Below are 13786 nucleotides of genomic sequence, written 5' to 3' on the forward strand. Positions count from 1 at the left end.
TGTAAGATAGTTTTAAATATTCATATTTACTGGCAGATAATATTTTATAAAAATAAACAATTATAATAAAATAATATGTTTTTTAAATATAAGTGAAAAAAAGGTAAAAGTGACCATTATGCTAAACTATTATTCAAAAAAAACTTATAACTTTTGCATATGAGATATGAAGACGAATTTTATATGAAAATTGTAATGTTTAATAAGATGTACAATTTATAGTTGAGGTTTTTATTTAATATATCATTCAGAGAGAGATTTTTTAAAAAAGTTTTTAGATTTAAAAATTTAAAATTTTCAAACAAACCACAAATGTTGACATGGACTATTAAAAAAATACAGTTATCAATATGTTTTGAAACCTTTTAGTTGATAAGTTTCTATCTAGAATTATTTAGACTCTTAAATATCCATCTCATTTTCTTAGTTCTCTAAATTCAAAAGGAATTTTCAAACAACTTCGACACCATGTACACCGAGTTTGTTTTTAAAACTTTTAAAAAACATGAGAAAATAAAATAAACATTTAGGTCTCTAGATGATTTTAGATAAAAGAATATCAACTACAAATGTATGGATCTTATTTGATAGTTGCAACTTTTGTTGAAACCGCGCCGACATTCGATGTCATTTGAAAACTCTAAGTTTTAAATTTCAAAATCTGAAAAAAAAAAGGGAAAATAAAGAGATCCTATTGGCATTGTAGGTAATTTTAAATAAAATTTTGTTAACTATAAAGTTGTAGATCTTATTAGTCTCTACAGTGTGATGTAAAATTCATCTTCATCTCGCTTCATATGCAAAAAGTTATGGAGTTTTTTGATAATTATTAATGGTGCACGGGTATAATGAACACTTTCAAATTCTGTCTCGTCTGATCCTATATAATATTCTTTTGAACTCATCTGAATTAGTTGGCAGCTTTAGAGTTTAGGCAAATGGAAATCACCACCATCTTCTTCTCGTCACTTGCCAGAGATAACACAATGGCGTAAGAAATGATGAACCCGTGTCAACAAGTAGTTGAATGGAAGGTACCACAAAGTGATCTTTCGAGAGAAAAAAAAGGTACCACAAAGTTCAACCTTCACCTCGAATTAGGTGTTTATTTTATTCATAATTATTAATAAAAAAACCGTTTGTTTTTTTCGAGGTTGGTGTTGATTTTCTCTCTCTTTTTTTAGTAGCACATGGTGCGACGAATTGTGTCGGGAGACCCATACGTAAGAGTTTGGCAACCGGCAGGATACCGACTTCTGCACTGTATGTATCGGAGAGAGAGAGAGAGAGAGAGAGAGAGAGAGAGAGACGATGGTGAGTTGCGCAGCGTGGCCGGCCCGAGCACGCGAACATGCATGCGTGCCAGCCCGTGCGCGGTGCACCCGCCCCCGTCCGGCGCCGGCCCCTTCCTTCCCTGATGATCCGCCCAAGGTATCACGCATTCCCCGTGCACGCCTCGCCGGTTTGCGTGGGTTTGTACGCGGAGTAGTTTGTTTCTCGATCTCACGGGGAGGGGCCAGGACAGGCATGAATCCGCGCGCGGCACCGGCACGCACAATGCATGCTCGGCCCGGTGGACCGGCCGCGCGCGGCGCCTCCTCCCTGGATCGGCCTCGATCACGCTCACGCGTCCCCGGCCGCAGGCGTCTAGCTTTTGTTTGGTGGATGTCCTTTCTTCTTCCTTCCCCGCGACGTCTGCGCGGAAGCAGCCACCCAGCACGGCACGGAACGTGCCGCGTGTGGTGCTGCTCCGATGGATCCGGCGCCCGCTGGTTTGCGTGTTGGCATCAGGCAGATGCCACAAACACACGTCGTCTATCGCAGCAGATCGAGACGTCAAGGGAATTAGCATTCGATCGTTACCACCTTTAATTTTACGGCCGGCGGCGGCCGGTGGTTTACGTTAATTAATCAATCAGCGCTATTATATGTGTGTACGTGCTGTCCCTGTTGCTTCCCAATCCATACCATACCATGATGGGGTTTGCTGGTTGCTGGCGAGGGAGCCGATCGCGGAACGAACGGAGCGCGCGCGGCGCCGCCGCCGCCGCGCCTCCAGCCACCTCGGTCATCGGGAATTAATTGAGCGTCCACGGCAGCAAAGCAGCGATGGCAGGCAATGGCATATTGCATGGTCCGTGCATGTGGGTCAGCGCATAGTGCTTTGGCAAACAACCAGCAAGGATATTATACTCCTATATATATATACTGCTTTGACGCTTAAAAAAAGTCTAACGTTTCTTCATAATTGCTCCTATACTACTTTCATACTTTGATGCTTAAAAATCTAACGGTTCTTGCTTCATAATTGCTCAAACATGTGCAACAACGACCTCTGGCTTTCGATAAGACGGACAGTTCAGTTCGATACTCCGATGACGGCAATGGCAGATTATGTTGGCAGCAAATCAGCCAGCAAGGGCCTTGTTTAGTTCCAAAAATTTTTAAATTTTTTCATCCCATCAAATCTTTAGAGATATGTATGAAGCATTAAATATAGATAAAAAATAAATAATTGTATAGTTTGTCTGTAGTTTGCAAGATGAATCTTTTGAAACTAGTTAATATAGTTGGACAATAAATCAATAATTATCAGATATAAACGAAATTGCTACAGTGGCTAAATCAAATTTTCGTTAACTAAGGCCTTGTTTAGTTCGCAAAAATTTTCAAGATTCTCCGTCACATCGAATCTTGCGGCACATGCATGGAGCATTAAATATACATGAAAACAAAAACTATTTGCACAGTTCATCTGTAAACCGCGAGATGAATTTTTTTGAGCCTAGTTACTCTATAATTGAACAATGTTTGTCAAATAAAAACGAAAGTGCTACAGTGCCGTTTTTCATAAGTTTTTGCCAACTGAACAAGGCCTAAACAAGGTCGTAGTATAAGAAAAAGCGCTGTCCAAAGTCCAACAAGGATGAGATGAGCCAGAAGCAAATCATTGGGGTATTCGTTTTTTGGTCGACGCATCATTGGGCTGCACGGGACGCCACATGCGCATGCATGCCCTGGTCGCGTCTCGTTGAGTGCAACCGGGTGATCCGACGTGCCGATCGAGCTGGATACACGTAGCAGATCGAGCCTCGTGATTGATCGATGAAGCAAGTGTGGTCGATCTGTCTGTATACTAGTGCTACTATTCCTTCTTCTCGCAAGTGTGCTTGCTTCTCGGCACAAAAAAAGATCGATAGAAGGAGTGTGGCGTAGCAACAGCATTATTGGTAGTTTGGTACAGGGCGATCCAGCAGAAAGCCACGCATGTCGATGATGGGACGACCTCAAAGTATCAAATGATTTAGAGGTGCCACTGTGTTTTAATTTGGTTCCCTAAAGTATTCATATTTTCAGACCGTTTTCTAAATAGAGTAGTTGACGGGAGTGAAATATAGTTTGTGGCTACATTGTTTTTAGGTTGAAAAAAACCCACCTCTGTAGGTTGCAAGGGTTATTGGTCTCCCTCTAGTGTCAACAAGTGTCTTGTCTTGGAGGAGCTAGATGAGTTACTCCTTGCACAAATAATAGTGCGTTGAAGCTTGTCCAAGTATATGAGATTTACTCTATCTGTTCAAGAAAAAAATATAATTATAGAACAATGTCATATTTTAGTATCTTAGTAAGATTGATCAGTTATTGATTAAAAGTATTAATATTTATGATATCAATAAATATCCTCTAGTTTAGTTATTAAATGTATTTTCATAATAAATTTATTTTAAACTATAGATGTGTCATTCACTAAGAACTTGGTTAAACATAACCCAATTTAACTGACATGTAAGCCATAATTCTTTTAAATTGGGTTATGTTTAACCAAGTTCTTAGTGAAAGATAACCCAATTAAACAAAACTTTTTAGACAGAGAGAGTACATAAGATGACATCAAGCTTAAGAAAAATTTTGAGGCATGTTTAAAGAATAGACTATGATAACCAGATTCTTTTGTCCGCGTACACTACAAAATTTGTGTTGGGTTTTACCCTTGGTGCTTCTCTTAATGAAAAATGTGCCATGCACGTTTTTGAAAAAAATTTACCCCTGGTGCTTCACGCCTTTTTCATGTACACCAAACTGTCCTGGGAAGGTTTTTTTAGGTGAACAATTTAACCTTACTCCTTACGTCTCCCGAGGGTATACGAAGACCGTATACGTACTTCTCCTTGGGCACGGGAGACGTACGTATACGGTCTTTGTATGCCACATCGGTCTGCAGGTGGGCTCGATACATCGTTAATCGTATTCAGTGGCACATTTTAAAGGACACGAAAATTGTAATGACCTGCTCCCATAAGACGAATTGTAATGACATATTTTAAAAGAGAGAAAATAGTAATGACACGAAACAAAAAAAACCTTCCCCTTTTGCCCATTGTCATGCACGCACACCAGCACACGCACCTCGACCTCTCTGCGCGCACGCCGACGCCGAGCAGCAGGAGAGTTACGGGTCCGAGACACCCACTGACGCTACGGGCCCACGCTCTCCGACCCACATGTCAGGAAGCGTGAGCTAACCGCCAAGAAACAACTGCTGCCACCGTTCCGACTGGGGACCTACCGGTTCTGGCCTTCTGCTCTGGGCCTCTGGCGCGTCGGTGGTCGCTTTCGGCCGACCGACCGCCCACTGCGGAGCGGAGCTGGGAGCGGGCTCACCTCACCTCAGACCCAAGCAAAGCAGCAACACGCGACCAACGCCAGCCCGCCCGCCTGCGCTGTGGCTGACGCGACGGGGACGGCCGCGTCGGGGCCCGGGTCTCCGGGGCCTGGACCGGTGGCGCACCGCGGACACGCCTGACGCCCCCGTCTCCGGGACCGGGACCACTCCGCGGTCTCGCTGGACGCTCGTCTGTCTGGACGCGCCAAAAGAGCACCACGTCTACCGGCGGGACTCCACCACCATGGTTGATTCTGTTTTGAGTCTCTACCCGAAATTACGTCGATGCCCTCGCTTTTTTTTTTAACTGCTGCCAGTTCTTTCCTTTCCTTTCCTTGCTGTTTTCGCTTTAACCACAAGCCACGACATTAGTTTTGGCGTGTGATGTCATTTTTGTGTGTGTTTTTTTGCTGCTATTTGCTACGGTGGTCAAATTTTTTTTGGTGCGGAGAAAGCACGCGTGATGGTCGTGGATGAATGCGCCACCTCATAAACACAATACACTAATAATAGGTTTTCTTTTGCGCATGTGACACCTCCGAAAATACGCCTATCTACATCGAAGATGGCTTTTGTTTCCATCGTCTAGCTACTTTGAACCCGTTATCGCTTCACATTATCTCTTGCTTTTCATTGTCATCGATATATGCAACAACATGTTGCAAGTTATGTTTATATGATTAGCTTGATTATTCAAAAGTTACTTCTCTATGCCGGTTTTTAGGAATGGTTTTCCAATCCACTTAATTCTAACACACTATAGAATACAGAGAATATCAACAAATATAAATCTACAATTTGAATCACACAAAGATAGCACGTACTAGAATACTTCTTTTTGCAAGAGTATGCCTAAGGCCCTGTTTGGTTCACCTTGCTAAATTTTAGCTAGCTAAACTTTAGTCACTTTAGTAGCTAAAGTTCCAAACACATTGACTAAAAGGAGCTAAAATAGTTTAGTTCCATTAGTCATCCAAGAGTAGCTAAAATAATTTTAGCTAGCTAAAATTTAGCAAGGGGAACCAAACAGGCCCTAAGTACTTAAAACATGAGTACTTTTGCAATTACATAGTACTCCTCTATTTTAAATTGTATAAGTTGTTTTGTCTTTATAGATACATATACATATATATAGCATTTTTGTAATGCACCTGTGTAGTATTTAATGTGTATCTATCTAGAAAACCAAATTAATGACTTCAAATTTAGAACGAATGTAGTATTTGCTGGAGTTTTTTTCACAAATAAAAAAGATCTTATATGCACAATTATGACACTCATTATGATATGACTCAGGCATGCATTCTGCTTCTGCACGACTACACCTGATCATTGGAGAACAAAAATAAAAATCTGCACAGCATACAAATACGGTGTGTGTATACAACCAGAGGGCGAAAACGTCATTCACATTATCCTCACCCATTTCCGCAATTTTCCACCTAAAAAACCTACTCGGAGAATTATTACGTACTCCCTCCTCTCCTCCCCCATCTCCTCTTTTTCTCTCTCTCCGAGTCCGCTCCAATGCCGTTGCCTCTCTCCTCCACCTGCCGCTTCTCATAAACGCCTCCGGCCGCCCCCCCCCGGGCACAAACCCTAGCCCTCAACCACGCCGAGCTCGCCGGAACCCGCCCAACCCGAGCCCAATTCCGCTCGGGTCCCGGCCGATCCGGCGGCTCCCCACCAGCACGATCCGGGGCAGCGTCCCCCCGCGGATGCTAGCCTGATCGGGTCCCCACGGTCGATGGGTTCGCCCGGGTCCGCCAATGGCAGACGCGGCGAGTACGTGAGGATCCCGGAGGAGGTGGAGGTGGCGTCCAAGGGGGAGGGGGATGCCGCGGCGGCCGTCAAGGCGGCCGCGGCGGCGGAGTGCCCGAGGGTGCTGCGGTGCCGCGCGATCCGGTGGTGGGCCAAGGTCGCCGTGCTCGGGATCTTCCTTGCAGGGGCCGGAGCTGCTGCGGTCGTCTTCCTCGGCCCGCTCCTTATCAAGAAGGTGCGTGTTCTCGCCCCCGTCCCTCCTCCCTCCTTTCAAAGGAGGGGATTGCTTGCATCACGGATCGTGCGGAAATTGCTCGCGAACGCGAGATCTTTTCTTCTGCTCCTGCTGTGTCCGTCGAATCGTCGGTTGCGATGCGGTTTCGATTTGTGCAGAAATGCTTGGATATTTGTTGATATTTTTGTTTGTTTGTGGTAGAAACATTTTTCTCTCTTTGTTTGTATTGGTTGTATTGGTATATGGTATTTTTTTTTCGTGGCTAGCTCGTGAGAATAGGTGACGTGACTAATTTTCCTTTTGCCAATATTACCAGCAAAAGGATGAGGTTGTCAAGAGTTTTAGGATCTCAATCTGAAGCAGAGCTTAGAATAGAATACCAATAGATTTTGTTGAGATATCAGTTTTGAAGATGACTGGGACCCCGACACATTTAGTATTATTCCCAACTGGAATACAGGAGGAGGAGAAATGCTTTGCCAATTCTCGAAGTTTTGACATCAGCCAATGCCTCTCACTGGTGGTATTTAGTGGCCCAATACGTGGGGTCTGCAGGCATGGTGTCTTGGTGCTCTGGACCTCCAGTAGTGTATGTGCTTTCACCAAAAGGTGGATAGGTCGTAATAGTCTCACAAACCAACTGGTTCTTGGTTTCCTGGATGTTATAAGATGTGGTACAGATTTCCAGTGAACCTTATTGTGACGGGCATCATGGCTACAATTTTTTTGGTGCCCTTCTTAATTAAACACACCCACTTTGGTTGAGAAAATCGTATCCGCAACAAGCAACTTCACATGGAAGTGATACCTTGATACCTGGAACAAGTACAGCTAGTGCTACCGTTTGGACTGTGGACCCACTTGAGTGGTCTTCCTTGAAAGTGAACTCTGTTGTGAAAGCTATACCCCATTAGTTGGGTAGAAATACTTTTCCATTTTCTGTCCATGCTCCTGTTATCATGGTTAACTTCAGGAGGAATACTTAACAAGTCCTTTTTGGTCATATGTTTTGGTTGGATGTTGATGTTAGTTGGTGATAAATTGCACTTTCCTAGCTTATTTATTGTAGTGTTCAAGGATCTTAATATATTATGACACAGAATATTAATTGATCTCTTTGGAAGTTAATTCTTTTGGGTGTCTACATTGGATGAGGGTGTCATGTGAATTTGTTGTGATAGTGTGCTACGGACTCTTGGAAAACAAAAAAGCTTGCCTCAATGAGCCATAACTCTCTGTTAATTCTAATCATTGCCTGTAATTGGGGTTTATATCTAAGATATGAACTGAGGCTCCATCTGTGCTTGCACTGCAATGTAAATTGACTGGAATGGACTGGTAATGCTATTAGTTGTGATATTTTTGGTTATAAAAAGGATTGAAATTGTTTTCAAATTAATGTTTACAGCTCTACCTACAATTACTAGCTAAACTTTATTATCCCTTCCAAAGGTTTACAATATTAAGTCAGACGAGACGCTTATGTACAATAAAGTCAATAGCACGTTGCATCACTTCAAAGTAAATTATATGAGATAGTTCTCCAGGGAAGTTGATGATCATTCGTGTTACGCTAAAGCTTGGACATCTTCATTTCAGCTGATCAGAGAGCTTGCAGTTTCATTCTGTTGAATTGAGTGAATAGCTGGTTGCATCATCTATTTATCAGCACCAATTTAGCGTGACCACCTTATAGTCCACTTGAATAGACCTGTTGGCTTTCTTCAATAACTTTCGATGCCCCGGATATCCCTGGATTCCGTTCTTAGTTTCTTGCTGACCTTGATTTCCATGTCATTGCAGGTTGTTTCACCTATTCTTTACTGGGAATCAACAACTTTCAGCAGACCAGCTATTGCTCTAATATGTTTTGGCGCAATCGCTTTATTCCCAAGTGTTTTGTTACCTTCTTCACCCTTCATGTGGCTTGCGGGGATGACTTTTGGATATCTTTATGGCTTTTTGATAATCACAGTGGGGATGAGCATAGGCATGTCATTGCCGTATTTCATAGGCTCCGCATTCCACAGTAGGATACATGTGAGTCAATTACTGTCGTTTTTCTTATGTTTTATCCAAATAGAATAGGAAACAATTTAGCAAATTACTTAGTTCTGAAAATATGGTTGTTAATTGTTCTGCAGAGATGGTTGGAGAAGTGGCCAAAGAAAGCAGCTTTTGTAAGGCTTGCTGGCGAAGGAGATTGGCATCATCAATTTAAGGCTGTTGCATTACTAAGGATTTCTCCATTTCCATATATAGTTTTTAATTATGCTTCTGTGGCTACGAATGTCAAATATTACCCATACATAGCGGGTTCTATGGCTGGAACCATACATGAAACTTTTCTTGCAATATACAGGTTTGTACTTACCTCATGTCTTCTGTTCTTTTGATCCTGTGTTTTTTTTTTCTGCTCACCCGATCATGCCTGATACCCATTGTGGTGAATTTGTGTTATTAAATTAAATAAATATGCAACACTTTGGACAAAACCTTTAGCATGTTATATCTGATTTACTCTTTGTGATAGCTGGTTTTTCTAGTCACCTATATTCATTAATGCAGTTTGATGAGTCAGGATACATTGGTTTTGTTGAGTTGCTGCCCTTAAATATCTTTTTAAATTTGAAACTTGAGTGATGATGTGGATCCTATACGTGATATTTTCATGTGAGCAGTTGAGCATAATAAACTCTATAATGCAAACATTATGTCTGAGCTGCTGTAAGATTATATTCACTTTATCTTGCATCGGTCAGGATAAACTAATGCCAATTTTTGCGAACAGTGGGAAACTTCTACAAAGCTTGGCTGTAGCAACTAGCCATGGGTCCTTCTTGTCGTTGGATCAGATTATCTACAATGGAATCGGCTTTACAATTGCTGCAGCTTCCACTGCTGCGATCACTATTTATGCAAAGAAAGCACTTCAAAAGCTCCAAGCGGAGGACGAGATATTTTGAGCGCATGAGGTCCAAGCCAAGGATCAAACCCATAACGCTAGTTTCCTTTCAGGTGTATTATATATGAACAGTTGCTACTAATTTGGTTTCCTGTGTCAACTACCTGACTACTACAACCATCTGAGGAGGGGGGAGGGTGCTGCAGCAATTGTAAAGAAAATAGACCCAGAAAACACTTACGTTTTCCGTTCTTCTTGTTTTGTTTTCTGTAGAGAGAACTGTCAACTTCATCAGTGTATTGCATTGCGCGATGTAAATTCCCAAGTCGAAAGTTGTTTCCTTGTCTTGAGAAGTATAACATGATATGCGTTGTTGGATGCTGGCAGCGTTGATATATATTACATACACTGCAGGCATGTTTTGCGTGTTCGATAGTGATGCATCTTAAGCTGAGTAGTGATATATATGACGGAATCCTCTGGGGGTTAATTCTAAAACGTACTCATTATGCTGGGAGACATTAGCTGAGGCTACCCGGAACATGAGCTGAGAAAATTTGCTGGGAGTTAAAACTCCTACGAAATTCATGTGAAAATCATACATCTCGCATGAACCCTTTGCCGAGAGTTGAACTCCTACGAAATTCAGGTAAAAGTCATTCATCTCGCATGAGCCCCTTTTAAGTTGAGGCTGGCCGGCTGGGTATGCACATTAGCTCCTATCGGTTGCTACGAGACCTGGGAAATGCAGTTGTTGCGTATTTCTTGCTTGCAGAACTCTGTATCTAAACCGATTTTTTGTTGTTACATTATTACTCTTTCAAGGACAATTGATTTTGGAATCAGGCGTCCCCATCTCAATAAAGGGCGAAGTACCAGGTACAGAAACAACTCTCCATCAATACATTAATTAATATTTATTGTACGACTTCCCACGTTAGGCACATGTAACCCCTTTGCTGTCTTGCTGACACGAAAAATGAGTTACTATGCCACAACAGAATTTCACTGCAAATCCGTCTAAATAAAAGCAAAACTTAAACCCGAACTGTTCTGGGTTGTTATTGATTCTTGACATTCAATCAGCCACAATCTTTGGCCTACTGTCATCAGAATGACATAATCACTGCACATTCAGGAGGTAGCTGATTAACTGAATCTCCACAAGGCATAAAATTATGGATCTTCCACTTTGTTATACAACTGATGAATCATGCAATTGCGCACAGGCCAATAAAGGTGGACATCAAAAAGCACATCAATGCAGTTTCACAAGTTCTTCCACCGGCTTCTTGGGTTACAATGCGATATTGTCAGTTCAGGGAGGATTTATAAGATCATGCCGCATCGCCTACCTGAAGGCCGGAGGCACGACAAAGCTAAATCAAACTATACACCTAGGAGTGACTAGGAGTGAAATTTTCAGTTGACAGCTAAGGGGAAGTTCTTGCGGCTTCCTCCCACAGACACTGGGAATGCTTAATGAGGTTATAGCTAAGACCACACTACAGTCTTTTGGGGATTACATGCAATAAGAAGAAGGCGCTAGTTGCCAGCGCTGTTATGCTCTTTCTGCGACTACTAATGCTGCATCAATTATGTAGACTGCACAGCAGCTGGTGCTGCCACTGCAAGCTTCTTGCTACTTGGGCTCTTGTCGTCAGCCTTCTTGGCACCATCGGTAGCCTTGCCAGGAGTGGATTTTGACCCTGAAGCAGAATCTGGCTCGTCGTCCTCAACGACAACCTGTACAGGACGCTTGCGACCACGGTGCATATGACGTTCACAGTATTTCTCATTTGGGATAGTGCTTCTCCAACATCGCCATTTTTTACCATCTGTTCGCCGACACCTCCCTGGTTCTGGTTCTGGGTTCTTCCCAAAGTCCAAGCAGAGTGTTGCTAAGCCCATCACTGTAGAATCAAGTTATCAATAACAGTTAGAATGCCTCCAATTTCCCATATGTAAATAATCTCAACTTTATGCATTTAATAAGATGCTCCAAGGCTAACTCAACCAAGGTTCGGTCATCACCCTTTTAGTAACATGTGCATCAAATTGCACTTCATCTGAACATCGCTTTGCTAAAAATATAACTAAATTAACCTATATAAAAAATGACAATTTCAGGTAGATAGACTAATAAATTTATTTATTATCCCGTCCTACAAATCACTATCATGAATATCTAGTGAACAACTTGGCAAAGTCTACCAAAAATCAACAGAATTTCATAAGAGCACACAGATGATGAGACAGGTTTGGAGCATACAAGTAGGGTACTTCTGGGCGCCTTCAGAGGATGCACCGGTTACACTCTTCCATACAGGGAAGACGAGGTGAGTAGGCACAGGTACTCGGGCAGCCATGTACTGATACACCCGGGACTGCTGCTCTAGCTCCTGAAGCTGCATGGCTGTGAATGCTGCCCCAGCACCATCAGGGATTGATGCCACAAGCGCTTTCATTTCTTCCTGAAGTGCTGCGGTTGCTGCAGCTGTAACCAGGGGGAAAAAATTCTCAGAGGCGCTCAGCGAAGAACTTCAGGCCAAATAAACATAAATCCTGAATTCATACATGCATGCGAGCACTTAATTCGACACAGAGAGGACAAAAATCAGGCAGAACAAAAGATTGTATACATGTAACTTTAAATAAGCTTCAATTTCATGTTCACTGTATCAGGGAAAAGTAGCATAACAACAAAGAGGTGAAAGGAAGGAAGGCCTTCTGTTTGTTCGATGACTACAAGTCAAAGGATCGTAATAAAGGACTTATACAACAAAACAAACCATACTTTTTCTGAAGCCTTCAACCCTTAACTATAAGAGTTAACAGATCAGTACAAAAGCAATAACTGAACTCAATTTCTGATCCTTTGCATGTATTCTCAGCAACCCAGCCCAAGCAAAAGAAAAACCCCTCAAAAAAGGTGCTCCTCAATGTTTAAAAAGAACAATGGATACAGTGAACAAACAAAATCTACTTTACAGGCAGAAATAAAACCGCTGGACAAGTACAATTAACTGGCAAGTAAAGTTACCAACCAACACTCCCGAAACAATATTTTCTTTATTTTTTATTCTGTTTCTGGGCACCTGTTCTGTTCAGAAGGCAAAAGACGTCAAAGAAGTAGCCACTACTGTATCCATGCATCTGACAGCTGAGACACTAGCACCAACCAACAGGGGCAACTAGTACTACTAGAGCCATGGCCTGAGAGAGAGAGAGAGAGTCTGCGAGAACGGGCGCCGTACCTTCCTCCGGATCCTCGACGGCGACCACCTCCGGATCCTCGACGAGGACCAGATCTCTGCACGCGGCGTCGTCCTTCTCCCCGGCGCCGCCGCCCTCCCCCTCTCGATCCGCTTTCTCCCCCTCCGGCTCCAGTCCCGTCCCCTGTCCTCCAGCCTCCTGCGCCGCTTCCCCCTGTGCCGCCGGCGCCGGGGCAGCCTGCACTGCCTGCTGGTGCTGGGGGTTATCCCCTCCGCCACCGCCCGCCGGGTTCTTTCCCTCCCCCTCCGCCGCCATGGTCGCAGCAAAACGGCTGGCGGCGGCGGCGGCGCGAGGAAGGGGGGGAAAGGTATCTTTGGGCGCGGATCGAGGCGGCGGTGGAGGGAAAGGCCGGTGATACGGCGCTCTCGCTTTGACGGGCGGGGAGGGGGCTAGGCTAGGGGTTGGGGTGGGGGGAGGGAGTAGGGAGAAGGAGAGGAGAGGGGGAAAAAAAGGTTTGGGGGCCAGGGGCACTGGTGGTTTTATCAGGTGCGGCGTTCGGGGCACGGGAAAACGCCCGAACCCAAATTGCTAGGGGCACGCCGGGGGGGTTTGGGGCCAGAGTATGGGCGTATGGCTGCTGGATTTTGCGCATTAAATTGGTGGATGCGTTGCGGCAGCACTGGCATGGGAATGGTATGGTTTTTGAAAGACAGGCTTTCTATTTCTGGAGGTGGTGTGTGGGTGAATGTAAACTTCAGTTTCTTTTACTAGTGCAATCAGTCACATTGTGTTAGATTAGAATTGTTTGTTTGTTTGAGCACCAATGGTGAAGATGGAGGCTGCATGGGTTTCTTCAGCCTTTACTTTTTTTTTGTTTTGCAGACTGAAACAAAACAATCATGCAAAAAAAAAAATTCAACAACTCTCGATGATTCTTATTACTGGTAGCTAAACAAGTTGGGAGACACTAGTCATGAAAAATGTAATGTTTACTGGCCAATTTTGTTCC

At 43.4% G+C, this 13786-nt stretch overlaps 2 protein-coding genes across 2 annotated transcripts; one reads left to right on the top strand and one right to left on the bottom strand.

The window, feature by feature from the left end:
- Positions 6124-9978, top strand: LOC8077269. The gene is made up of 4 exons (XM_002460622.2): positions 6124-6656; positions 8460-8696; positions 8801-9018; positions 9448-9978. The coding sequence occupies exons 1-4, from the start codon at positions 6408-6410 to the stop codon at positions 9620-9622; spliced, it is 879 nt and encodes a 292-aa protein (XP_002460667.1). The 5' UTR covers positions 6124-6407; the 3' UTR covers positions 9623-9978.
- LOC8074212 (growth-regulating factor 11) lies at positions 10711-13313 on the bottom strand. The gene is made up of 3 exons (XM_002462795.2): positions 12819-13313; positions 11834-12058; positions 10711-11474 (listed from the first exon to the last, which is right to left on the bottom strand). Exons 1-3 carry the CDS (start codon positions 13090-13092, stop codon positions 11158-11160), a joined length of 816 nt encoding a protein of 271 aa, XP_002462840.1. The 5' UTR covers positions 13093-13313; the 3' UTR covers positions 10711-11157.

Source organism: Sorghum bicolor, chromosome 2 (assembly GCF_000003195.3).
Source record: "Sorghum bicolor cultivar BTx623 chromosome 2, Sorghum_bicolor_NCBIv3, whole genome shotgun sequence".
Classification (NCBI taxonomy): Eukaryota; Viridiplantae; Streptophyta; class Magnoliopsida; order Poales; family Poaceae; genus Sorghum; species Sorghum bicolor.